The sequence below is a fragment of the Pezoporus occidentalis genome, unplaced genomic scaffold, assembly GCF_034315485.1.
Source record: "Pezoporus occidentalis ecotype Australia unplaced genomic scaffold, CSIRO_AGI_Poc_V1 ctg79, whole genome shotgun sequence".
NCBI classification, from domain to species: domain Eukaryota; kingdom Metazoa; phylum Chordata; class Aves; order Psittaciformes; family Psittacidae; genus Pezoporus; species Pezoporus occidentalis.
In genome coordinates this window covers 50,732-77,978 of record NW_026916147.1, presented here as the reverse complement: position 1 = coordinate 77,978, position 27,247 = coordinate 50,732, and the positions used below count along the sequence as shown (strand labels likewise).

General features: G+C 40.4%; 2 protein-coding genes across 2 annotated transcripts; one reads left to right on the top strand and one right to left on the bottom strand.

The window, feature by feature from the left end:
* Nucleotides 1–21: 21 nt before the first annotated feature.
* On the top strand, nucleotides 22–17,676 carry SPARCL1 (SPARC like 1). Its single transcript, XM_062602833.1, has 11 exons — nucleotides 22–327; nucleotides 5,475–5,592; nucleotides 5,721–5,774; nucleotides 8,510–9,679; nucleotides 10,758–10,827; nucleotides 11,464–11,582; nucleotides 12,178–12,298; nucleotides 13,088–13,224; nucleotides 14,959–15,107; nucleotides 16,002–16,150; nucleotides 17,538–17,676. The coding sequence occupies exons 2-11, from the start codon at nucleotides 5,539–5,541 to the stop codon at nucleotides 17,564–17,566; spliced, it is 2,052 nt and encodes a 683-aa protein (XP_062458817.1). The 5' UTR covers nucleotides 22–327; nucleotides 5,475–5,538; the 3' UTR covers nucleotides 17,567–17,676.
* Nucleotides 17,677–20,196: 2,520 nt separating this feature from the next.
* NUDT9 (nudix hydrolase 9) lies at nucleotides 20,197–27,034 on the bottom strand. The gene is made up of 8 exons (XM_062602834.1): nucleotides 26,931–27,034; nucleotides 26,368–26,604; nucleotides 25,459–25,554; nucleotides 24,595–24,681; nucleotides 22,954–23,065; nucleotides 22,372–22,518; nucleotides 22,048–22,132; nucleotides 20,197–20,801 (listed from the first exon to the last, which is right to left on the bottom strand). The coding sequence occupies exons 1-8, from the start codon at nucleotides 26,984–26,986 to the stop codon at nucleotides 20,626–20,628; spliced, it is 996 nt and encodes a 331-aa protein (XP_062458818.1). The 5' UTR covers nucleotides 26,987–27,034; the 3' UTR covers nucleotides 20,197–20,625.
* Nucleotides 27,035–27,247: the final 213 nt, after the last annotated feature.

Sequence of the window (27,247 nt, the reverse complement as noted above, 5' to 3'; positions counted from 1 at the left end):
AGACTAGATACGTCCTTCCGACACAACGGCTGAGCTCTGCTGGCCTGGAGCCTGGGAACACTGAATGGTCCCTCTGATTCAATTAATTCAGCAGGATCACACTAGTCCATTACCCCTGCCTCATCCCATGGAAGTCTAGGAGACTGTTTCCTCTAGTTCTGCCAAGACCCATAGAGTATCGTCTTCCTTCATTGAAGCTCACAGCACAACACACTCCATACCAGACACCAAAATTCATCACAAGAAAAGCAGCAAGATTTTGCAGGGCTCAAGGATTTCCAGTTCATCAGTGGCTAACCAAGAAGGAGCACCTCCTCTACTGCTATGGTACTGTTTCTTCTTTATTTTCAATTAAAACCTTAGAATGCCTTGTACCTAACCCTCTGCAAGCTTCTTTCACTTACTGTGAAATAGCTGAATACTCTATTTCATAGAGTACCATTGTTTAAGGATAAATAATTTCAGATATTTATGTCTAGAACAGGAAGAAGTGTTCTTTATAAGATAAAACACCAACTATATGGTTATTGTGTTGAGGGACATATTCTTTATCTTACTGCTGGGACCATTACTTTCCCTGCAATTCTGCAAAGCTATAAAGCATTATGCGATGGTCAAGAGTCAAACAAAATTCCTGCCTTGTGCAGAAGCATACAACCATCCATCTGAAAGCCACAGTGAAACCTGCTTTCCCAACACTTGCCACAGTCTCATGTAATATCAGTTCAGGAATCTCAATCGAATTAACACAGCCACAAAAAGCAGATTCATCCTTCTCTTTTCCATAATGGAGAGGAGAGAAACTGTGTCTGGTTTTGAAGAAGCCTTTCACAAAGAGTGGTGTTAGAACTGGCAAAAACCTCTACTGAACAGGGCATCCAGGAAAGAAATGCAGATTCTGGGATATGACAAAGCCCACCAATTGATATCAAATATAGAAAATACTTCTGGCCACTAAAGAGGTCTCATTTTGAACCTTTTTCTAATTAAATTAAAGCAGCTCTTTTGGCTTGAACTGGATTTAAACTACACAGGGCTCTGAAAAACATCTAGATCTGAAAAAAACTCTGATCTCAAGATGTAGAAAATAAAATCAAACAGCAGAAGGGAGTAACAAATCAAACAATTATATTAAGTTAATATGAGTCATTTATTTTAAGACTGTTTTAACATGTCCTGAAATACTTTGCTTTGGGGTTTTGTGCATTCAGGTTTTGCAACTGTAAAACTGGTAGCATCAGAGGGATTAATATTCATTAGCAGCTATTTACTGGTACAGAATGAGTGGAGTAGTTTCATGCTTTGGTATTTATTTTCTAATTACAATCTCTTCTTGTACTCGGATCAGATTTCTGCCTCAAACTCTGCCTTTTATTTTTATATATGTACACCCATGAACCAGCTTATACACATAAATAACACGTATGCACACACATGCTCCCACAAGACCTTTTGAAACAGACCTAGATATAAGAATGTACTGTACCAGTCACAATTTTAGAGTATCATTTGTACATCTTGGTTATAGAAAGAACAGATATTGCACGGAGAATTCCCCATTTCCACACTCATTAATTTTCCCTTGTACACAAATACTTGCACGCAAACTCCATCCACTCAGAGTATTAATGCTGTGATCATCACCTGGCTATGAGGACTAGATCTTCATAGCATTTATCACTGAGGCTGTGGGCATCAGCCTTTCTTGCTAACAAGCTTGATATAGCACCGAGCAGAGACTGTTTGCAGTAATTCCAAGACATCCAATTTAGTGCAGTCCAGAAAGTTTCAATGGGGTAATTAAAATTAAATAAAGAAATTTAAGAAAAATCACATTACATGGCAGGGGATTGGGCAGCTTCATCTTCTAGAGTCAGGTCTAATGACAAAAGCCTCTGCAGTTTTCTGCCAAAGTTAGAACTGAAAGTAGGTCAGTCTATGTGATTTCTTCTGTTAAACATAAGGCATTTGTCACTTTCAGGTACAGCCTTTGCAAGCTAATCATTTCTGGGTGGCATTTCCAAAAGTGAGAGACCCTATTAGATCACAGTTGAATTAGGCTTGCTATCTTGGTGGCTGACAACAATGTTGAAAACAGAATACAGGAGCAGCAGGGAAGACTGCATTTGGCATCTCTCCTATTCCTGAAATTCTCTCTAATTTTCAATTAAAGATGCAGACTCCCTGCTATGAGCAACGAGAAGCAGTAGACCTCAGTGACATTCCTGAGTGACTGAGCTAGACTGCTATATAAAATACATGTGATCAAGCACAGCTGAGCATCAGCAAAACTAGCAGACATGCCAGCTACCAGTACTCCAGGCCCTCTAGACAAAAATAATGTCACTGATGAGTATTTCAAGTGACTGCTGACACACTATTAGAATGGTAGCCCTTGTGCAGTCATCCTGTTAGGGAAGTAATCTCTTTGATCCCCAGTGTTCGAGTTTCAGCAAAGATACCAGCAACCGTGAGGAGTGACACAAACCCTGCGCATAGTCTCCGCAGCTGAAGGCTGAGGGGCACAAGCAGTCATCTCAGTGAAAACTTGACCCAATGAGTTCTAACCTTTTGGTTTCCAAAGAGGAGACACAGAGTCATGAATCTTTAAATGGGACTTTTTTTTAAAGCACTTACCTAAACTAACATTGAATTTGTGAGCTGTGTTTCCAGCTCTCCTTACTGAAGGGAAAAATGTTAGTTTTTGCGAGTTCAGCAAACCACATAGATGGGTAATCATTCAGTAACTTCACCATTTGCAGATGTTTGCATACCTGATAACAGGCTGGGACTGACATTCGCCATTGTCCCCAGGCCCTCAGATGCATATAGAGATGACAATGCAGGGTTGCTGTACGTAGCCCATACTCAGAGAGGCAACTCCTCTTCATAAAGCACCTCCACTCAAGTTCCGGCAGAAGCTCTCACAAGCTGGATGTACTTCACTATACATGAAGTCTGCCTTCAGGAGGCAGACTGTACATGAAGGCTGTCTAACATGGCCCACTGTATCTATGCTCAGTAAGACTTGAGTTCACCAGAGCCCTCTTAGAACCATCTCAACTCAGCATCTGTGCACTGTCCTCTGAAACAGGGTCATTCAGGGGTTGTTTACTCAGAGAAATGATCACATCCACATCAAGCAGGTTGCTTCGCCTGCTGAGCTACTTTTACGCCTGCTAGGAATCCACTGCAATGGAATAAACAACTCCTAGCTTTTGCCTCCTCCAAGTTTCAGGCAAAACATACTCTTCTTTCTAACCCTGAAAGTGGTGTGGAGGGCATAGTGTGGTGGGCTGACCCTGACTAGACACCAAGTGCCCACTGAATTTACTCTATCATTCCCCTTTTAGAGACACAGGAGAGAGAAAATACAACAAAAGGCTCGTGTGTCAAGATAAGGACAGGGACAGATCACTCACCTATCCCCATCATGGGCAAAACAGACTCAACTTTAGGAAATTAGTTACCAATCAAATCAGAGTAGGATAATCAGAAATAAACCCAAATCTTAAAAGCACCTTCTCCCACCCTTCCCTTCTTCCTGTGCTCAACTTTTTACTTCCAGTTTTCTCTCCTCTCTTCCAGTGGCACAAGCAGACAGGGGATGGGGGTTGTGGTCAGTTCATCACCTACTCTCTCTACCACTCCTCCCTCCTCACGGGAGGACTCCTCACACTCTTCCCCTGCTCCAGCTTGGGTTCTCTCCCACAGGAGAACGTTCTTCATTAACTTCTCCAACGTGGGCCCATCCCATGGGCTGCAGTCCTCATGAACTGTTCCAGTGCAGGTCCCTTCCATGGGGATTATGCCCCTGCATTTCTGGCAAGTTGCCTGCATGACCCTCAGTCTAACAAAACTTGCCTTGAGCTGAAGTGACTGCCCATATACAACAGTCCAGTGAGGCATTTTGCATATGCTCATTAATGGCTTTGTTGTATTCTGTCTTTCCCTCTGAAAACATCTTAAACAACTAATTGTGGATGCCAAAGAGATAATAGATAGTTAGATAAGAGACAATTTGAGGACTACATCAGTTAACTGCAAGAATAATGGTTTGCATACCACATATGCCCCACTAATGAAGTATTTTGCTCTTCATTAACTAAAAGATACTGACCTTAAACCATCTATAACACAGGGACCTTTCAAATCTAAGCACAGCAGTAGCCAGGATGCTTTTGCAAGCTTCTACACCACAAATTAATGTAATGTTTAAAGTCCTTGCTTCACCAGTCTGGCTCCCACACACACAAGCTCCCCTGGAATTCTCCTTCTGGGGCTTAGAGCTCCTTGCCCTCCCCAAGAAAAAACATTTTAAAACCATACTTTGAGCCTCCTGTGTTTGAATAAGGTTGGCCTAACTGGCTGAAACCACTGCCAGCTTCTTCATATGCCAGGGAGTTTAACCAGCAAAACATACAATGTTCTTCAAGTAAGGACACAGTAACACCCATTTCATTAGGAAAGGCGGAAGCAATGAAGAAGGACATATGGTATGTGGAAAGTGAAAATATTTCAACGGGCAAAGGTGGGGCATGAAGACTGAGAACACAATTTCCAAGGAAGCGCAGGCACTAGAATGAGAGAAGAAACACAAACAGAGTGAAAATCCTACCGATTACATTTGAATACAGAAAAAAAGAACAGGAGGAAATTACAAAGAATAAGAAAGCAATACAGTTAAAAACAAAAGGGGAGGGGGGCAGGGGACCGAAACAATAAGACTTGTTTATTTTTGCTTTTCTCAGTCATACAGCTACAGCCATAGATTCTTTCAGTTCATGTGCACTGCAAGAGAAGAGAAAATTTACTGGTAACATCCAAGATAAAAATGAGGTGCTTGTCTTTCACTCACATGAGGATAATAGCATAGACTGAGGAAATTCCTAGTGCATTGCACCATTGCACGTTCTTCCAGCCAGTAGTCTTGCACACTGCCATACAGCAGAGTTGGTTTTGTTGCTTCCAAAGCAGGACAGCACCCATCCATCCAGCAGCTTGGACAGCACTTCTGGGCTTTGAGACCTGCTGGGCAGGACTTCACCACTCAGTTGTGCCTACTGCAGCCACAAAGGAGAGCAGCCAGGAGACACCTTGGCCACAGAGAAGCCACAAAAAGGTATTGTCTCAGAAGTAAATAAAAGGGACATTTTTCACAAAGTAGCTTCTGAGAAGGGTACATAAGGATTTACAGGGCTGAATCTGTGTACATTCATAACTCTGGCTTTCAGTAACATCACTAGAGTTTGTGAACACAGCATACAGCTTAAGCCCTGTAAGAGGACTACGACCAACGTATCCTTTAGATAGGCTGGTCTAATACCTGAGTTTACACACAACTGAACACCGAGTGGAAATTTTGCAGGTCTTCAGATTAAGTAAGTTAATGTGGCCACTACATTACCTCCACCAGTCATTTATAGACCATTATACCTAAATCCTAACTTTATTTCTTCTTATGTTATTTGCAGAAAGGAAACCTGTAAACCCTACCACTGTACCATTAACTATTGTCCTCTACGAGATCTGAAAAGCATGAAGGCTGTAGCTCTCTTCATTTGTCTTGTAGGACCAGCTTTTGCTATTCCAGTAAGTCTTCATCATGCTATTATTACTAGGCAGTTAATTTCCCATTCTGTGAATATTCTATGTTATCCCATTGACTTATACAAAATTCTTACTTAAGAGCAGATAATGAATATATTTGTCTATTGTAGAGCCATCCCTTAAACTACAAACTCAGAAACCATGGACAGAAGACTCTAGAAAAGGTACTCCTCTTGTTCTTTAAACATTAAGGGGCAGCCTATATAACGAATCTCAAATATATAAAACACATTAGTACATATGGAGTGATGGCAAATTTTAGGTAAAAAAAAAATGTAGGGCCCTCATCTCATGAATGAGCACCAAGCAACTCATGTCTCAGATATTACATAGTTGGAAACAGAATAGGACAAAATCTAAAGCTCACAACAGAAGTTTCACTAATTTGAAAAAGTTACCTTTAATGAATCCTCACATATAATCATTGCACCCACATTTGTACAAACTATGAGCTCCACTGGCAGTTGAACTTGTGGTTATCACTGCTTCAGTGAACAAGGAGGACACGATCCTCTCTTTATCACACCAAGTGATCAAATGCAGTTTTAAACATGTAATTTTATCTACCTTGATTTTAATTATTCACAACACAGAACATTGGGTACAGCTCATCTTGGAAAAGTACACTGTGGCTGACAAGCCAGATACACAGCCCTGATGGTATTGAGAAAGATGACTTCAGCAGCCCCATCCCATATATGCATCCTAATGACAGAGCTTTTTCATTCATGGTTGACTCAAATTAAAATTCCTTTTTATTGCACCATTCTAGTGAGCATTTGTGGTTCAGACACAATGGACCTTGACTCCAAGCCAATGAATGTTTTGGAACAACAATATTCAGAGCATGCTCTGTAGTAAGAAAAGCAAAATTCCAACTCCCATGTTCACCTTTTTCTTTAATTATCAATTATGTCCCACTCTGGGCAGCTTTCCAGATGCATTGCATGTCAATCCAGATGATGCTCTGCATTTAAAAAAAAACAAAAATTCACTTTCCTTAATGAAGTATTCAGCAGAGCAAATTAAGATACATACACTAGTGTGTGGCCTACAGCTGCGTCCCAGAAACCACTCATACATCAGACACCTGCATCAAAATAAAACATTGCAAAACCAAACAAATCATCAGTTCCAATACACAACATATATCAAAGGCCAGCTGTTCCCTAACAGTAGCTAATTACAGATAGATTGACTGAAATTTACCATCCTATTAAGACTCAAGTATCTTCACAGGTAATCGAGCTCTAAACGTTTATTATACCCTGGGGACAGAGGTCTAACAAAAACTGGCAGCTGAAAGTCACATCTAGGCACAGCTCTGCTTTGAGGCTGTGGCGCATAATGAGGCTTCCTGTCAAGACATGAGCCACATCTTCATCAAACTTCTGCTATAAATACAGACGCACACAATAGACAATCTTAAGGACCGTTTGGCCATAAAGTTTCTAATTCTATAGAACTGGAAGCCCTTCACAGAAGACTGGGTTTTGCTTAAATTTAAAGACATATAAGAGTTGTACGAAGCAGTGCCCCAGACTCATGTAAACTCATGTAGCAGCAGTTACAAAACACATGTAAGAAGACCAAAAACTGATCTTGAAACTTAATTTTCAAGTGTTTTCACATCAGCTTGAGATGCTTGGTAACACAGAGATCACTTTTTGTCAGGTCTTCAAGAAATGTGCATTTAATCTGGAAAAGCTCTTCACTGAATTTCTGTTAGATCTGAGCAAACATACAATCTTTCCCTGAAAATTTAGAGTGGGAAATGACAGTGAATACACATTGCAAACACAAAATTGTAACACACTGAGATACCACCTTCACATTAGGAAACAGGATACAACCATCTGCCAAAGGCCATATTAATGTGTCTAACCCTACAATTTATTATATTTCTGTAATAATTTGTTAGTGTTCATTTCCAAGCAGTCATGACTCTGCCCACAGTAAAGGAGATGCTATTCCAGCAACCTGGGTACTGGGAAGGTCTCATCTTCATAAATAAGACATTCCCCCTCTCAAAGCTTTAATGAATATCAGCATCAGGTGCCATACTGTAGCAAGCAACAAGCAACAGTAAATATCCACGTTAGTCAGAAATACATCTGGTATTGCTGCTATTGGAAGTGCCTATACTCACCCAGCAGCTGCTGTAATGCTAATAGTAGAAAGCCAATTGCTGCAGCAAGAGCTATGAGTCATTTTAATACCCGTTTTTTCCTTTAGCATTTGAACCTTTTTCACTGAAGTTACTAGTTGTGCCATTGGCTTGACAGCATGTATAAATGAGCTTAGCAAGTTTACGATGCATTAGTTGCCATCAAATACAATAGTTCCCAATGAATTCAACTAGGAAGCAATTATGTATCAGGCTCAAAGTAGCTTAATACACTGATTAATAGTTAAGATGCAGTGCACTCCTCAGGAATTGCTACCATGACACCTTGTGCAAGGTGGTCTCTCCCCTTCATGCTCTTTTCCTATTTATTTGTGCAGAAAGACTAGCATCACATCCTCTTTCTCTGGGGTAACTGATATTTACAGCAGCCTGAAAGTGCCTGAAGTTATGACACTAAATTACTACATTAGTAAGCATTTTGAGATCTCACAAGACATCCATATGCATCTATCTTCTATGGGAACTTAAACAGAGTTGCAGAGACCCCTTTAGAAACTCCATCAATCAAAGAAGGGACAGATAACCAAATTTGCTGAGAAATAGAAGTGACATCAGCTGTGAATTTCATGCTCTGGGCTAGCTTAAAAGGAGCTTTTATAAGGAAAACAGTCAGTGTCATGATTTGCAATACAAGGCAAAAATGAAATAGCACTGACTTAAATAAATTCTAAGATTTATTAATTTACTTGTTTTTTATTTGTTTGTTTAAAGGCTGAAGATACTCACCTTGAAGCCTCAAAGGAAGAGATCACAGGGCATGCTGACAACAGTGATTTGGTGCCCAGCTTCAAAAGCCTAAATCCAGAAGTATCGGTACCAGATGCTGAGCACATAGGTGAGCTCCAGAGTACTAGAAAACAAGGAAGAACTGGTAGTGAGCGTCAAGTGAAAAATGGCCTAAAAAGCATCAATTTCCTTGTGATGCACAATAAACCAGGTTTGGCTTCCAATAAGCAGGACAGTGACTCTGGAAGCAGCAGCAGACAACAGTCCAGCTCTGAGCATTACCAGTTCAGGAGGCAAGAGAAACACAGCAATACAGCTAAACCACATGTTCTGGGCAATGCAGAAAATCCAGTGGATGCTCTCAGTCTTTATCATGAGCATAACACATGGAAATATAATAAAAATACAGTTGGCCTGTCTGAAAAAAACAGTGAAAGTGATGAAGAAGAACATGTGGAAGAGGAGGAAGAGGAATGGGGTGAAGAAACCGATTACATAGATACAAATTACAAAGGCTACCAGACAAATCAAGGTAACCAACACAAAATACAGCAAAATGAAAACAGTATGCAATCTGATGAAAGCCTGAGAGATTCCAGTCAACCAATCCAGATGGCCAAAAGACATGGTGAGAAATTTGACCTAGAGGAAGAAGAGAGGAAGAATGGCCAGAAAAGACCCTATAAAGAAGAAATCCTCTCTCAAAAACCACGCAATGAAAATCAGGATGACAAATGGCAAAGCCAAGAGAAGAAAGACGATATTCAAGTAAACTATCAGAGTGATCACAACACAGTAGTGAACAGACAAGATATAGAGGACGGTAATGTTGACGATGATGGTCATGACAGTGATGATGTTGATAGTGAGGAATATCTCAGCAATACCTGGAAAGCAGCAGTCTATGAGGAAGAGGAGAGAATCCAGAGTAATGAGCAGGAGAGCACCAGTACTGAGCACGAAAGGGAAGAAACCACTAAAGATAACACCGCAGTTTTTAGAGAGACTGAGGATTACAAGGATGTCAAGATTAAAGACCTTATTCATTCTGAACAAGATGATTATGATTATGCACCACCTAATTCTGACAGCAACCAGCAATTAGAAATTACTAGCTCTGTTCAGAGCATGAATTCAATGGAAAGGGAAGATAAGGTAAATTCTCTTTAAAATAAAGTTTGAGTACTACAAGAAGGAGGGGGGAATGACATTGTGAGTCCAAAATTTATATTCCTGATGTTTGAAATGATATCTTGGATAAAAGCAGGTGTAATAATTGATATACAGAAGTCTCATCTCTCCTCTAATTCACTATTCAACAGGCTCATACCACATCACTTCACATGCAACATTCAGATGAATTGTACCAGAAAGGAAGCGACCACAGCTCACGTAAAAGCTCCAGACCTGATGGGCTGTATGACAAAAGATACAAATAAATACGGATACACAGATATAAAACCTGGAACTCAGTCTCAAGCCATCTACAAGAACACGTAGTGACAGAACAAGGGATAATGGCTTTAAACTGAAAGAGGAGAGATTTAAGTTAGGTATTAGGAAGAAATTCTTCACTATGAAGGTGGTGAGACACTGGCACAGGATGCCCAGAGAAACTGTGGCTGCCCCATCCCTGGCAGTGTTCAAGGCCAGGCTCGATGGGGCTTTGAGGAACCTGGTCTAGTGGAAGGTGTCCCTGCCCATGACAGGGGGGTTGGAACTGGATGAGCTTTAAGGTCTTCTCCAACCCAAACCATTCCCCGATTCTGTGACTAGGAAATGCAGGGCTAGAGTTCCTGGAATAATTACTGTGGCTAGAGCACTTGCACAAGATGAATGATGTGGGCTTTGTCGCTTCAGACAAAGAAAGATGCTGCACCCAGATCTCCCATACACCCATCAGCAAGTAGATAACCAGTGGATTATCAAGGTGTTCTTCAATAAGAAAGGAATGAGTTTTTCTATTGCTGTTAAATAAGGACCTAAGCTCCTGTTTTTTCCTGTCCACCCCTACTTCCCCCACCACACTCCAAATAACAGAGTACCTTAATACCACCAGAGGCTTTATGCACTTCTCGCACATTTTGCATAGCAACCCCTTTCCGCTGCAAGCAGAGCAAACAGTGCTTCAGTCAGCTTTCTATTTGTTCCTGACGAAAAAAAAGAATGTCCAAGTATTTTTTTCTTCCCAGGGTTTACCACAACTTCTGCTTATGTCTCTGTGACTGCACAGGTTAAGTCTACACGTGGTTCCTATGGCAAGATGGAAAGTGCAAGCAACAGGACTGAGGAGGCTTTCCTGGGTAAGCCACAAGCAGAGCCATCATGTAACTGCTAACTCTCTGCAGCTGGGGAATCTGCTGGTCTGCATTTCTTTTCTGCCTTTGGCAGCACATGATTTCACATGATTGAATTGCGTGTAATCCTGCATCGCAGTTATGTTACGAGAGAATCCCTTCCATACACCCTTGGATTTACTCATTTGTTTGTGAAAATCATTTGTAGACAGCGCACAAATTTTTGTGTCAGTTATACAGGAGTGAGAATTATTTTGCACTGAAAATATTCAGTTTCAGAACAGTAGCTTGAATTCAGCTTGGAGTGGGACAAGTGCTAGTACCAGATTCAGCAAGGACAGATACGTTTCAAAGGAAGCCAGAAGTGAATGTCAGTCCTTATAGACAAAATTGCTTTTTCTGAGAAATGTATTTCCCCATCAAACTTGGGACTGTTCACAGTCTCACCAAGCAAAAATAATTCTTATTAAAGTTTGGCTTGCTTTATTCAATACAAGATCAGTTGCATTTTAACAAACTTTATAAAACACCTGACTTCTTAGTGAATATTTGGCTGTATTTTGCTTTGACTGTCAGTAGTACCTGACAGAAATGTTTGGTTTCATCCTGTTCCTTCTAACTCCCTCTTGCTATGAACTCCAGACCCATGTAGGAACTTCCACTGCAAAAGAGGTAAAGTGTGCCATGTGGACAAACAAGGGAAACTCAGCTGTATTTGCCAAGATCCTACTGCTTGCCCTTCCACCAAAGACTATGAGCATGTAAGTATTTCATTCAGTGCACAGCATGGGGAAAAAACAACTAAAATGTTTAAAAGATAACACATTCTCCTGCTATTATTTAGAATAGTTCTGCCCTAAAAAGTATGCAGTGGGTCTGGGTGATTCCAGTAATTGTAAAAGCATGAAGTACCCAAACTCACTGATTATAGTTTGAGAATAATAGGAAAACACGTAGCTAATTAGTACCTAAAGTGATTTGCTTCACTTAGTCTCTCAGTGATCATAGATTCCCCTGTCACTATAAGTTCTATTTATCTGTTTGGTATTTTAGAGCATACACAGAACACTACACATGTCTAGTGCAGTAATCCTGTACTACCTAAGAAAGTATATTACTAACACACAAAAATAAATTCCAAGTGTGTCAAGACAGGGTGTGTAAGTACAGACAACTAATCCTTATGTAGGCATCTAACAACTACAGTTTTCAATACTTCTGATCACACGTATTTCCAGCTGCTACCCCATAGGTTAACAATACTTGTATTATTGCAATGCCTGTATGAGTGACCAGAATTTTTCTCAACAGTGGTGGTGGTGGTGGGGTGGGTTTGTTTTTTCACTCCTCCTCTAGGTTTGCGGTACAGATAATAAGACTTATGATGGCATATGTCAACTCTTTGGCACCAAATGTCAACTTGAAGGGACAAAAATGGGACGTCAGCTGCACCTGGACTATTTGGGCTCCTGCAAATGTAAGGCTTGTTTTCCTGTGAAAAATTCACCTAGGTATAAAGAGCCAGCAGTCTTAACTACCAGCTAGCCATAACTTACCTTTCTTCCTCCGCTCTCCCCCTTCTGCATCATTTATCTGCTAATTAAGACCTTCAAATCTTAAACACGTCTAAAATGTCACCTTTTCTGTAATTAAGGGTATTCAAGACGTCCCACTTTTGCTTAGACTGATTTGTTGACAACCCTGTCTTCCCGCTGCACTGTCTTACATGCTCCCATTGCTATAGCATCTGAAGGTGTTTTTTAATATCTCGACCAGAAAACCAATATTTACAGACAGTTAAAAAATTATAATCCCAGGTCCCCAAAAAAACAACAAAACATCCCAAAACTACTTAGATGCCAGATGCAGAAGCCAGGATCTAAATGCAAGAACTGATTTCCAAGTTGTTCAACTGCTGCATACCCTGGGAGGAAAGTGCACTCTCAGCCTTACTATTCCTTTTCTGTCAAGAACTTTGCTTTCACACAACTGGCTGATGAGAGTTTCACTGCACATCTCTGCTCAGAAGCTCTACAGATATATAAAAGTTGTGGTATCCACAACTGGTTAAGCATGTGCTCCAAAGAATTGTAGATTTATAACTGAACCCATAGGTTGCTTTCCCAAATTTATGCATTAACAGCTCCACCAGTTTTAAGCTTAACTGGAAGTTTGCTAGTGAGAATCAAATCTAACTTGGCTCAGAAATGCCTGAATGGGGACTTAACAGATCACTTGTTAACAAAAGCTTTCCTGTTTGCCACAGACATCCCACACTGTACTGACTATGAAGTGGATCAGTTCCCCCTCCGGATGCGAGACTGGCTCAAAAACATCCTTATGCAATATTATGAACGGGATCTGGATACTTCTGGATTTCTAACTGAAAAGCAAAGGAATAAGGTCAGCAATCCTTTTCAAATGCAGTAACATTGTTAGAGCTGGACTAACAATGTGAAAAAAGTGATTTCACATTTTCTCCCATTTCTATGAGTTCCCCCATTTCCTATGAGCATTCCCTTTCTGGTCAAGGCAATTTAGACTCAATTAGATTAAAAAGTTGCAAAATACATTTATATGTGCCCTCAACATGCATTTAAGCTGAGACACATTTCTCCTATGAATGTTCCTTTTGTCCAAGCAAATGAAACCCAATTATATTACTCTGAAGTCAGCGTCTACAGACAAGAGGCAGAAAAGTCAGAATTAGCACATATCTAGATAAACACTGCTCGCTTGAGAAGACACCAAACAGCTTCTGTTCAGGTACGTTCTTTGTGACAGATCTCTTGGAAAGATCAACCAATACATAGATAAGAATGACTCAATTCATGCAGTCAGTGCCATTTTCCAAAGGACTTGAGGAAACCAAGCCGCCAGAAGATAGAGCTAGGTATGGATAGCTAACTAATTAAAATGCAGAATAAGAGGGAACAGCCAGCCAAGAGCTCACATGTGGAGTCCCACGAGTTGAAAGGAATTGTGCCATTCAGCTTTTGTTAAGTAACCCAGAAAAGGAAGGTAGGGGACAAAGTCTGCCGACAATGTATAGGTATTCCAAAGTAAGTAAGTAAGGAAGGACTTAGGCTCACCAGGAAGGAAACTACTCAAGTATCTTAGGAGACTGGGCAGTCACACAGGAGGATTCAAGACAGAACTACAACAGAGAGTTCAGGGGAGCCTCATGGGACAGGGAATCCCTGTGCTGAACTGACCAAAAGTAGCTCCTCTTCTGTTCTTGAGACATACCTTGTACTTGGCCATCAATACAAAATACCTGAAAATAAACTCAACAGTTAAGGGTATCATTTGCACTATTTAATCCAGCCACACCATCTACACCATGATATTTAAGGACTATAAAATTACACAATTCTGACATTCAGTTTTAAGAGAAAAGAGCTGCCCTCTACCATCCAGTAGATCTGTAGCATCATGCTACACTGGCTTAAAATGGAGTAAGCATCTATTACCGTTGTGCTTTTGTTTGTTTGTTTTAAAGAGAATTATTTATGTCAAGTGAATTGACAGTAGTTTGGTTTTGAAGATATAGATGTCATAACTGCCTAAAAAGCTGTAAGTGTTAGAAATAGTTTAATTTACACCAAGACCTGAGCTGCTCTAAGTCCAGAGTAGGAGATGCATGCAGTAGGTCACAGCAATTTTATATAAAATAGGCTTGAGTAACACCAAAGACTACTTACACAGTTATCAAGAGAGACACTGACCTACTCAGAACATCTCATACTAAATGGTACAAATAAGATGATTTCTGAAAGGCTTATTTCATGCCAAAAGCTGAGTTGCTTGCCTCAGAACAGAAGATGAAGAACTGGTAAAATTTGCTTCATCTCCTACCAACCTGAGGCTACTGCCCTGCTTAGCCGAGTCTGACAATTAGACCACAGGAATTTCACTTCCTTTCTACTTAACTACAAAAGCTGACACGGAGAGCAACAAAAATTAACTGAGGTAAGCTTTTCATGTCGTGTATAGTCACAAACACTAAACCCTATTTCCTCTGTGGTATTTTATCAAGTTTCATTTCTCCAAACCACATCCTTGCTGGATAGTTCTCTTCAGGACAGATCTTCACCCTTAAATAAAAAAACCCTCCGATTTCTCTGTTGTGTTCAGGTCAAAAAGATCTACGAGAATGACAAGCGCCTCACAGCTGGCAACCACGCTGTTGAGCTGCTCCTGCACGACTTTGAGAAAAATTATCACATGTATGTGTATCCTGTGCACTGGCAGTTCCATCAGCTTGATCAGCACCCTGTTGACAGGTAAAAAAAAGATCTCTGTGGTTCAGATTTGCTGCTGAAGTTCAGGCTGTTTCACTTTTCTAAACTACTCAAAGGATTCTCTATCTGCAGGACCAGTCCCTCAGCTGATAGAAGTCCATATCCCCCTCTTTCTAAGGAGGCATTCATCTAACACAGAACCTCCCTCATTGTTTTGCTGAAGCCATGTCTTAGGTCACAATGTGGTACCCTCTTGCCTTTCATAATCATCATACATTACACCTTAGGGTCTATAGTGTCTTCATAGCTACTAATACCCTGATCCTGAAAGAAAACAAGGCTCACAAGATTCTGTTATTACCAAAGCTAAGAGCAACAGGCTAAGTACAAAGGGCAGAGGCCTGTCAGCAAGAATTCACTAGTGGTATACCCATAGCTTTCAAATAATGCCACGGAAGTCTCACAGTTTAAGGAACACATATGGTAAGACAGCACCAGCGTCACAGTTCAGAAGAAGCCCTCAGCTTCTGAGAAAGTGATTCAGATTTCAGGCTTTTAGTCATGCTACTCGCTGCCAGAATTCATGTTTCCAGGCTGCAGGGTCCCAGTACCTCATGCTGATCACACCTACTGTCTTAGAACATAGCTAAGCACCTTTGCAAGCTGATCTCCTGAAGACTAACAGCAAAACTCCACAACTTCTTCTAAAAAAACATGTTAGCAAACAAATTGCAGTAAAAACATTTTAGTTTAACATCAGGTATAGAACAGCATTGTAATGACCTGGGACAGATTCACTACGGAAGCAGCACAACAAAATAAGCCAGAGCACCTGTGTCAAAGCCACCAGTCATCTTCTAGCAGCTTAGATCATCTTTGATTATGCTGATGATTTATTAATGAAATACAGCTCTACATACCTGCTCTTTCTTTCAGATTATTAACACACTCTGAGCTCGCGCCTTTGAGAGCCTCCCTTGTTCCCATGGAACACTGCATAACCCGTTTCTTCCAAGAGTGTGATGGAGACCATGACAAACTCATTGCTTTGAAGGAATGGTGCCACTGCTTTGGGATTAAGGAAGGTAAACCTAGAAGAACAGACAGATGTACAGGACAAAATGTTCCCGTCAATACTAGACACATTTTCAGACCACAACATATGGGATTGTAGCCAGAGGCTCATGGCTGTTGTGCACAGAGGCAACTGGAACAGTAGCAAGACTGCAAGAGGTTCAAGGTTCTGAATTGCTATACAGATAGGAAAAAATCATATTTTCCATGAGGAAAAATTTGGGAAGCAGTTTGTATTAAATATCAAATAATTCCTGCGTGATGTCGGAACCTGTATGCTCCACATGTCTGCCTCTTAGAACACTCTATTTTACTCCTTGGTGCCAAAGGAAAGGCAAAGTGAGCATGTGTTTTAAATGAGTGATCAAAACATACTGTTTGAAAATGCCTTTAAAGAGCTCAAGCCGAGCAGAGAAAACTACAGAGATCTCTCACTGATCAAGTAACTATGCTCACCTCTAGATTGCTATATACAACACAAATGCTGTCATCACACAATAGTTGAAGGCCAAACCATCTATTTCACCTCATCTGTCAGCTGCAGATGGTGCCCACCAGACTGCACGCATCAGTAGGCTTAGACAGAGGCAGTGTCGGTTTCTGAATCCCAAATACACTTATGCATGTTTGGTTCAGCTCAATCCACATCCAGACTTCTCTAGCAAAGTGAAAAGCTAGATACTGGTGATGTCTCTAGAATTAAGCAGCAGCTGAACTGAAGCTGGCATGATAACAATTTGAGATTTACATACCTACATTTAATGTAGTACATTCTTTTGTAATCCACTGTCTTCTGATCTAACCCTGAGTGACAGCTGAACAATACTGCCAGTCATTCAGCAAGGGTAGCAGTAGCACAGGTTAATCCTAGCTATGTGACAGAAGGCCTTTGGTGAAACGTGCAGACTGAAGTAATGTGTTCAAAATCCTACTATCAACTCCCTGCTTTTAAGTGGAAGCTGATCCCAGCCAGACATGCAGAGCCTTCACTCTCCCCAGAATTTTTCCAAGTCTTCTGATAACAATTTACCAGTCACAAATCACACATGGAAGTAAGCTGTGAGGAGTTAATCATAATATGCATGTACTATGCCAATGATTGTTCATCCAAAGAGGGGTTTAGGGTCAGTTATTTGTGAAGAGTGGGGTGGAAGGGATTCTTGTCTTACAAAGAGATCAAGGAGACCTAACACTAGAAACAAAAAAGCACCTATCTAGAAGGGTCTAAATGGATGTCTCCTGGATATGATAGCAGCAAGCATATTTGGATTTTTGTTAGGGATAGCATTCCCCTACATGAGCCCTCTGAAACTTTAGTGTATCCTTTTTTGATAGTGATACAGCATAAAAATGTGTCTTTGGCATCAAATGTTAATAAAGTTTTCTTCTTTGTTGCAGAAGACATAAATGAAAATCTCCTGTTCTGAGCCTGGCTGAATAGAGTCCAAGTGCTGCACTAAAACTGGTGAAATAGGTGAATTCCATTTCTTTCGGTAATTAACAGCTTCAGAGTTTTCAAGACACAGGTGGCATAAGGTTCACTGCATTCTTATCTAACCCAAGGCAGAAAAGTATTATATTCAGTAACAGCAGAAAAAAAAATTAACTACTCCAAGTGGTTCATAGATAACTAAGCATTCCCCCGTATGTACTCATGATCTCTCTGAACCAATAAATAGTACTAAGCTGATGACTGAGCTGTTCATAAAACCCTTCAATAGAGTGCTAGGATGTGGATTTAACTGTACACTTAAGAAAGTTAACTTGAAACAGGACTTGTTTCCTTTATTTACTGTATCATCAGTTTAACATTCTGCATAGAAGCCTCAAATAAAAGTCTACCTAGATAACATGGGTTTTGTCAGAACTTTGTCAAAGAAAGGTTATCAAGGCAACAGTTCAATGGAAATTTCATTTTAGATTTAAGGCAAGTGAAGAAGCTAGAGGGTACATCATATATAACACCAGTCCTAAAACCGTAATTCCTAAAATGCATGAAGAAAAGCCAGAGCTTTTCCAATACTTCTTCCCCCACCTCCTGAAATGCAACAGTAATAATACCAATGCCACACAGCTGACAAACTGTGTAAAAAGCTAATTGCATGAGCATGTTGATGTGCGTCAAGACAGGCAACAGGCCCACCATCACAAGGAACAGAGGATATAAACAGCTCCAACACCTCCTTGTTCTCCTTAGTAGGCACATTCTTCCTGCCTCCCACAGAAGCAGCAACTACTGCTACCATTTCTCCTGAGAAAGAAATGCTATTTATTTCACCATCTCCCAACTTCGTTTTTCCTAAAGACAGACACAATTTAGGCATAAAAATCGTGACAGGATGAGATTATTCCTGAATCCCATTCTCTTTGTGATTTTAAGCCAAGCACTTCACTAAAAATGCTCCAGGCATGTTCTGCTGTAAGCAAGAAGCCCCAAATGCTATTCCTACAAAGGAAGGTCAGAAAACACCTTTTGCTTGAAGCACAACACCTTTCAATGAAAAGAAAATGGAATTCAGAAATGCTGTTTGGGTAGCTTAAATAGTGGAAATCCGCTTGCCACTTGTTAGTTTGTTCTTGAACCAGCAAGGACTGCTAACCTGTACAGCTCCAGTCTGATGCCCTGGGAAACAATGAATCAAGCTTTGATTACTTTCAACACAGGAATTTCTTAAAAGCAAAAGATTATTTCTCTCCAAAAGCAGTTAAACAAACAGCTTCTCCTATGAGCCGGATTCGTCACCCACTTCACACTCTGTAACATCACACAGCACTGTACATAAATCAACCTGGATTACACGTACAAAAGCATATTCCCTGCCTCGCCCAACCTGTTTTGAAACTCTCAGTGATGCTGCCACTTCAGCTTTTTCATTGCAAGGCACAGAAAAGGAGTATTTGCTAATATAAGCAGAGATAGATGCTACCTACAGTCACAGTACAAGAAAAAATTTTCACGTGACCTCATGTAGCCTGTGAAGGGGCAACCACCACCAGTATTTAATCTACAAATTAAAAGAGCACTAAGAGTAAGGATGATAAATGAAAGCGAGTTTCCCCATCCACACTTTAACTACGTTATTATTCTATATTAATTTAAAAATATTTTAATCTTTATTATTTCTTCATTTTGTGAAGTAGATAAGACATTGATGATTTTATTGATCTTCTATAGACTTGGTTGTTTCCATTTAGTTTTAAATGAACCTAGATTAAAGCATTTATGATGTTTTAGTAAGACCACAGAAGAAACCAAATGTGCAGGAAGAGGTGAGCAAGGACTGAAAGAAAAATTAATAACTCTTAGCATTACTTTTTCCTTAGAAAGTAACACACGTTAACTCTACAAGATTCCCAGTGTCTCCCCATATAAATGCGTATGACTTCTCCAGATTTCATAAGCTAATTGGGAAGAAGTGGTGTTGAAAAGGAACAAGCTCTAAAAACATTCATTAGTTAAGCAGGATGTGGCCAACAGTCTCAACAAAGCATGAGCATGTCACAGTACTGTTAGAGAAGGTAATTCCAGACCATGACATTTACCACCATCTGACTTCAACACATGGCTCAAAATTCATTAAGATCCCCTCCCCAGGTCTCAACCACAAAATTAAGCTGTCACTGTCACCAACTCTTGACACACAATTAACAGCAATTACCCCTGGAATAAAAACATAGGGAGACATGTCAGCAACTGTTGTGCAGCTATTGTTACCAGCATAAATGTCACAGAAGGCCCACATCAGCCTCCTGACTGCAAGTGACTCACAAAAAAAAACCCACCACAATTTACAAGATTATACTTTAAGGTTGCTCTTCCCAATGATCCTGTTCACGGCACAGTCCTCCTAATAGCCATAAGCAATATGAAGAGAGGAACCTTAAAACCCAGCTCCCGAAGTTAGTCATCAAGTTACATCCACCAACAGATACTGTTATAGATAGAGGCACTGTCAGACATTCAGATGTGAATACCTTCCATACTTTAAACTAGAGAGCAAGAAATGTGAAAACTAATCTCTCAGAAAAATCACTGAAAGGACACATTAAGCAAAACTCAGAAAAGAAATGTCATTTTATTATGTAGCACTTCAATCAAGTTATTATTCAGGCTATCCTCCCACAAGTCTCTCATCCTGTATGGATTCATACACTTGACAAGAAATGAGTGCAAAAATACAGAGCTAAAGTGGAGAGTCTCTGAACTACAACCAGTCAGACTCCCTGTGTTCTCATGCAGATTGGCAGATGATATGAAATGGTTGCAAATAATGAAGACAAAGCAAAACAAGGTAACAGTTCTACATTCACATTATTTCACATGAGGTAAGAAATCAAAAGAAGCAATCTCAAGGTCTCTATTTATCATTGCCAAGTGTTTTAGCCAGATGAATTCTGCAGAACTGTCACTGAAAAGGACACCGTCATCTGTTTCAGAGCTGGAAAATGTATTCTCCCTTTGATGTTCATTGGGTCTTCATTTACATCACTCATGGCACTCAGGACCAGGATTCTCACTCCAGTGGGCTCCCCATTTCTCAGTCACAAGCTTAACGAAGTAGCTATGACTTGCATAGAGCTTGAGCTTCTCAGTTATGTCAACCCACTTGACCATTCCAGCATCATCACCTGCTTCCAGGGGCAAATTATCCAATGCCTCACCTGTTCACAGAACAAGAGTTAGGACATGATACTGCATCTTCTTTCCTGCTTTTTCTTTTCACAACTGATCAGTTCCACCCTTCCACATGGCTCTTTTGCAATCTTCAACTACTTCTCAATCAATTAAGTTGCTCACTGTTTCTGTGCCAGAAACCTTTTTGCACACTTGCACTGTTTTAAACCAAATCTGAGTAGCAGAGATGGTGTTAACTCCTTGTCACCACTCCTGGGGTATCAGCAGCAGCATAAGTTAATAGAAATCATCATAACAACATGTACTCACTACCACAAGTTTAGCTAATCCCTCTGCCTTGGTTTGTTTGTTTAGCTAACATCTGACTGCTTCCTTTCTCAGGCACTGTTCTACAGGACAAACTGAATTCTGAAACATACATGCTTACGGAAAACCAAAATAATTAAAATTTTACTAAAGGCCCCAAAATCAAAAACAGTACTTAAGGAGGGATGTAGAGAAGCTTCTGAAATGTTCTCTTCTTACTCTGTTTCCAAAAAGAATCCCAAGGACTTCAGACAACAACCAAATAAAGGCTTTTAAAAGTATTAGAAAATGTGTATTAGAAACAAAAAGGAACAGTATCTTTGCAGTTTTGAGTGCTGATAAATCAAGGACCAGTGACATGTGAAACTTCACTGGTATCTATTACCCAAAACACAGTGGAAATGCCATTAGATGAAGTCTCTGACTTGTTCACCTAACTAGGTTGACTTACCTTAAAGGTGAAAGGTTAGAATCCACGTTTACAGAGAAATCTAAAAGCTAGCAACTTATGCTATGCCCACTCCTACTGATTTATAGAAATAAAATAAAGTCCAACAGTTACTCTGGCACAGTAACCAAGATAAAAGGTCTCAGAGCAGTTACAACAACAAAGCAATAAATGTGGTGAGAATCTGCCAGGAGCCAGATGGAATGTTCCTGAAGCACACACTACCTACTAAAGAAAAAATATCAAGAGAAACAGACTACCCTCTCACCCCAGACTCATTAAAAAGGAAATTAAATGAATTCAAGATAAACAGTGACAAGAAGAAATCCTTGTCCAATGTCCAATCTCCATATGAAGACTGAGCTTCTTAAGGCACAAAGTCCATAGCTTAGAACTAGCTAACAAACACGTATCATTTTCAGGCAACGTCCATATGTTTCATCCTTATTTCATACAACCCAATTTCAAACCAACGTACAGAGTAAAAGGCAACTAAAAGCACACATGGAGACACCCACCAGTTTCATCATGATAGTTCACAGCCTCTGTCTCCATCCAGGCATTATCAGTGTTACGAGGGTCATCCACATATCCTCTGTATACCTAAGGCCCCAAACAAACCAAAACAAGCTCAGTGTCAAACAAACAAGGTGGAATGTCTAAGATTTTTTTCCTTTCTTCCTATACATTTGCCCTTACACAGTTTTCAACAGTCACTTCCTACACCCTGACAACCCCAGCATCACAGTTTATTTCCATTTTAGCAACACTCTTCCAAGCTCCACACAGCTGTGAGTTACACGCATAGCTCAAGAGGCTATCACAAGAGACGCAGAGCTCACCACAAAGTGTTCCTGGCTGAACAGCTTGTGGAGTTGCTTCTCTAATTCCGCTTTCTCCTCAGGCGATTTCTGCAAGGAATTCAAGGCCTCCTCCTCAAATTCTCGCTTCAGGGTAGCGCTAATCTTCTCCCCTGGGTCCACCATCCCCTTAAAGGGGAGGGCAGAAAGAAAAAAAGAACACAAACATGACTATCCCTCTGATTCCACTTGGACTTAATCCCCTTTAACTGGCTCTTAGTATATTACATTCACCTGCATCATACTCTGGACATGGGAGGAACTGTACACTTAGATGTAAAGTGAGAGCATGCACGCCCTTCAAAACCCACAATGGATTAAATTATGCCTGCATTAAGCAAAATACATGGTGAGAATTAAATACAAATATTGCCTTGTAATGCAGAAACAGCAGAAGGCATCCCACCTGATGCTTGGGCAAAGTCAGTTTAAGGAGCCTTTCTCCTCACCTCTGTACACAAGGCTGCTCACCAGAAGGCATGCTTTTACTGAACACACACAAGTTATAGCCTCATGTCCTTGCCAGCAGGGAAATGTCTACTGTTACCAGAACTTTGTTCTTACCCCTGGAATGGCCCACTCCCCACAGTCTCTCCTCTTGATAGCTACAAACTGCAAGATGTTTCTGCCAGTAACTGGATGAGCAACTTTATTACCACTTCCATCTCTCTTCCACCTGCAGCAAATGACAAACAAGAACATGCTTTTTTGCCTCTTGACATGAGGGCCTGGCAAAGCAACAGCGAAGCAACTGCACTGCCATCTGTGCAGGAGCAAACAAAGCAGAAAAAGAACAGTCATGGGGGGCAGGTGATGGTTGCTGTCTGGCACACTCACAACCCAGGGCAAACCACTTTGTTTTCTGCACACCTCTACCAACTGCATTTTCCTCAGCCAGAAGATCAGAAACTGCCCAAGAGCCACACTTCTGTAACTACACTGATAGCGGCAGCTACTTTGAGAGCTGCCTCCAGCACATCCTACTAGCTGCAAAGCTCCCCAAGCCTGGTGCTTATCCATAATGAGAGGGTAAGTATGCCTTCTGCTAAAACTGAAAGTACATGCAGGCTGCAACACCACCTCTAAACTGCTTGCCCAGCACAAGCACAACGCCACAAACAATTCCTTACTGAAGACAATAGTAGATAAAAACTAACAACAGAATCACAGAATAGCTAGGGATGGAAAGGACCTCAAGATCATCTAGTTCCAACTCCCCTGCCATGGGCAGGGACACCTGGCAGTAAACCAGGTCACCCAAGGCTCTGTCCAACCTGGCCTTGAACAGCACCAGGGATGGAGCATTCACAACTTCCTTGGGCAACCCATTCCAGTGCCTCGCCACCCTCAAGCAAAAAGCTGTCTAAACAAATACAAAAATCAAACCATCATTTCTTTTACTTTCAACAAAACAACTTGGTGGCATTGACAGCCTTCTGAAAAGGGAAAGAACAAAAATGCATTAGGCTGATTTTCACAATGGTTCCATCTTCAGAATGGCATTGCTTCGCTTGCACCTGCGTTAACTACACAATCTTTTCTGAATGCTTTCTTTGTGTAAAATAGTCAGTATGTACACACAGATCCTGCTAGCAAAAGCACCATTAAAAGAGCATATACTGACAAAAATATATTTTTTTAAAAAAAGGAAGACGCTAACCCCACCTCCTCCTATAATATACTAGGCCAAGTTAGTATTCCTTACAAAGCAAAAGTAGGCACACAGCTTTTGTTTGCAGTTAAGTCATTGTAACAGAAAAACCTATCCCTGTAATTTAACATGCCTCACCTAAGGCCTTTTGAGATATTATGTATACAGTATTGAAGTATCACATAATCCTTTCAGTTTTTACATTCATTACTAAAGATTATTTGTAAATTGCATTTCTATTTTATCCTCCTGTACTATTTTTTCCCTTAAATCTGTTTCCTCAGCATTTCAGAAACTACTGCTTGTCATTAGCAGTGAGTCCTTATTCTTCTTCAGAGACCAAGGCTGAAAAAAAATAAAATTAGGAAATTTTTACTCCAGATGTCTATATATCTCTCCATTCAGTTACCGATATCTGAATGAGCTTACACACAGATAAACACATATAAAAGGCCTATGATAAGTAATAGCCTGTCCAGAGATGCAATGAAAAAGCAAAATGCATGGGTTTTTTATTTCTACTGCCAGGCAGCTTTCTGTCACCTGGCCCTTACCTAGTTACAACAGGATCAGCAGCATGGTTTGGTCCCCAGCGCCCTAACAATCCTCTGCCTGTGAGGCCAGTCCTTCCCACCGGATTTCTGAAATAAGTGGCACAGTACATTAAAGACATTTACTTCTCCATATTCAAAATATGCTCCAAGTATTCTAAAAAAGCAGCTTTAAAGAAGCCTAAACAACAAAGGAAAGGATAGCAAGATATATTCGGTGCTACCATATGCTTTAAAAAGCAATAGAGACAAAGCGTTGTTTTCATCTTTATCAACCTCTTTGCCTTTGACAGTACAGGGAAAGGAAATACACAAAATGGCTCTATCATTTCCTAGATCTTGTGTCCCAAGATACTCTGATTAAGCATTACTCTCATTGTGCCCACAACCTTGCCTGAAAATGGAATCTTGGTTTCCAAGACTACAAACGCACAGAGCATTCAATTACATTCAGAAGACAGAAATAAAAGATGTTATTTTTAGGTGAGATTACCCATCTGTGCTATGCCAGGATTTATCAGTAGAAGGAAATACTCTTCTGCTCTACCACAGCACAGAAGTATTACAAAAGCTGCACAGGCCAACATCTGGTCAAACCATAGAAACAACTGATTCAATAGACCCTACTATTAACAGATCAGACCTCCTCTGACTCCAGTATCACCACAATGCTCTGTTGTGGCAGCACTGGCTAACCTTTAGTGCCTCTCTGCCACAGTCTTCTTCCATGGCCCTGAAGTATCATTTTCTCTGTCTCCAAGAATTACTATCTCAATTTTGTTCTAGCAGGTGTCATGTATCAAAACTGACAGACCTGTAAGAGGCCTACATCACTGAAATGAATATGTGAACAGCGAACATACTCACTGGGGCCTCCCATTTTCAACCACGTATGTGCCATTGAGACTCTTCCTGTCCACTTCTCCATCTCTCTCATTGAATTTGGGAGAAAACCCTTTATCACTGTGTGGAAAAGAATAATAAAGATAGTTTATAAAACTTATCATAGAAGAAGACAAGGTAAGTCAAGCACCACCTGCCTTTCATAAACCCCTACTGATTGGGCCTGGTCACCTAGTTGTTCTGTATGCGCCACCTGAATACTAACCAAAATTAAGAGCAAATAGAAGCACATGTTCACACAGCAAAACAAACAAGGAAGGCAAGGCTGAAACCTCAAGTACCACAATCTTCTGATCTTTACACACAGATATGGATGTAGAGGATGTCATTTCACACTATGACAAGTTACACTAGATGGATGGATCTAACTTTCTAGGCAAGAAGCACACAGCATTCCTTGAGAGGAGAACTTATTCACAGAATCAATAAAAATGAATACACACATTCATTAAGAAAAGAATTAGTCATGCATTCAACCTGTCGCATTTCCTGAATCAGAGCACTCAAGAGTCACAATTCTACTTTAAGTCTTTTCTCATCTTGCATTCAATTGTGAACAAGTGTATTATGAAAATGTTCTCCCAAATTCTTAAGAATGAAGAAATTTTTACTTAGCTCACAAGACAGAGAAGCAGCACTACCCAGCATCAACAGATATCCATTATTGCAATTAACATTATTCTTAGCTCTGTAAAATCATGGGTCCTTAAGAGCTAACTCAAATGATTCAGTTCTCTAACCACCATCTTTCTAGGTCTTGACTTTCACACATCACTATAGAATCACATCACTTAAGCTGAGGATTTTATTAATTCAGCTGATCACTATTTCCTACTTCCATGTTCACAGGAGAAGAGACACAATGACACTCACTTGATTTGGGGATCTGCCCAACTGGGTCCAGCCAAAACAGATTTTGCAGTATACTCCACAGGATTATAATCTTTCCACTCAGTCAGCCAGCCCACTTTATCTGCAGGAACGTGGCTACGCTCCACGTGTGATCCTGGATACGGGGAGGTGAGAGCTTTGCTGTGGTAGAGCTTAACATTGCAACTGTTGAGCATGTTAACAGGATAAAGATGGGACCAACAGTTTGCAGACAAATTACTGAAAAAAAGAAAGAAAAAAGGCATCTCATTTGGTAGGTTTTAACCCTCTTCCTTAATCCCAGACCTGCATAGTACATCATAGCAAGCAGAACAGACTAGTCTTTTTCCACAAAACAGCTCTCAGTAATATATTATTACTTCTTTCAGGTATCATGCAAATGCATACCTGGACCAACAAATTCTGAATTGTACCTTCATCTTCTTGATGTATTCTACTAGACACACATGACAATTTCATAGCATGAGTGAGAAGCTGAGAACTACAACTACCCTTCTCGATCGTGGAACACTGACCATAGACAAGGAAAACCTCAAGATACTTACCATAAATGCAGCAGGAAGGCCTGCTTGAACATTAAATCCCTATGTGAGCATTTCATCAACAAACCAACCCAGCCTTACAACAGTCCTGCTCTCACATCCTGTGGTAGGCCTGGTAAGAGAAGAATGAAACATCCAAACCCCGGAGCAACACAGCTCTGTAAGTTGCCATGACCACCAAATTATCACTTTGTGCAATACCAAATAGAATAACATATACCCTGTTTTTCAATTTTAAAGAAAGCCAGAACTATCAAACTAGTTAACAGAAAAAAATAATACTTGATACCTCTAGTGATTTTATTCTGCCATGGGTCTTG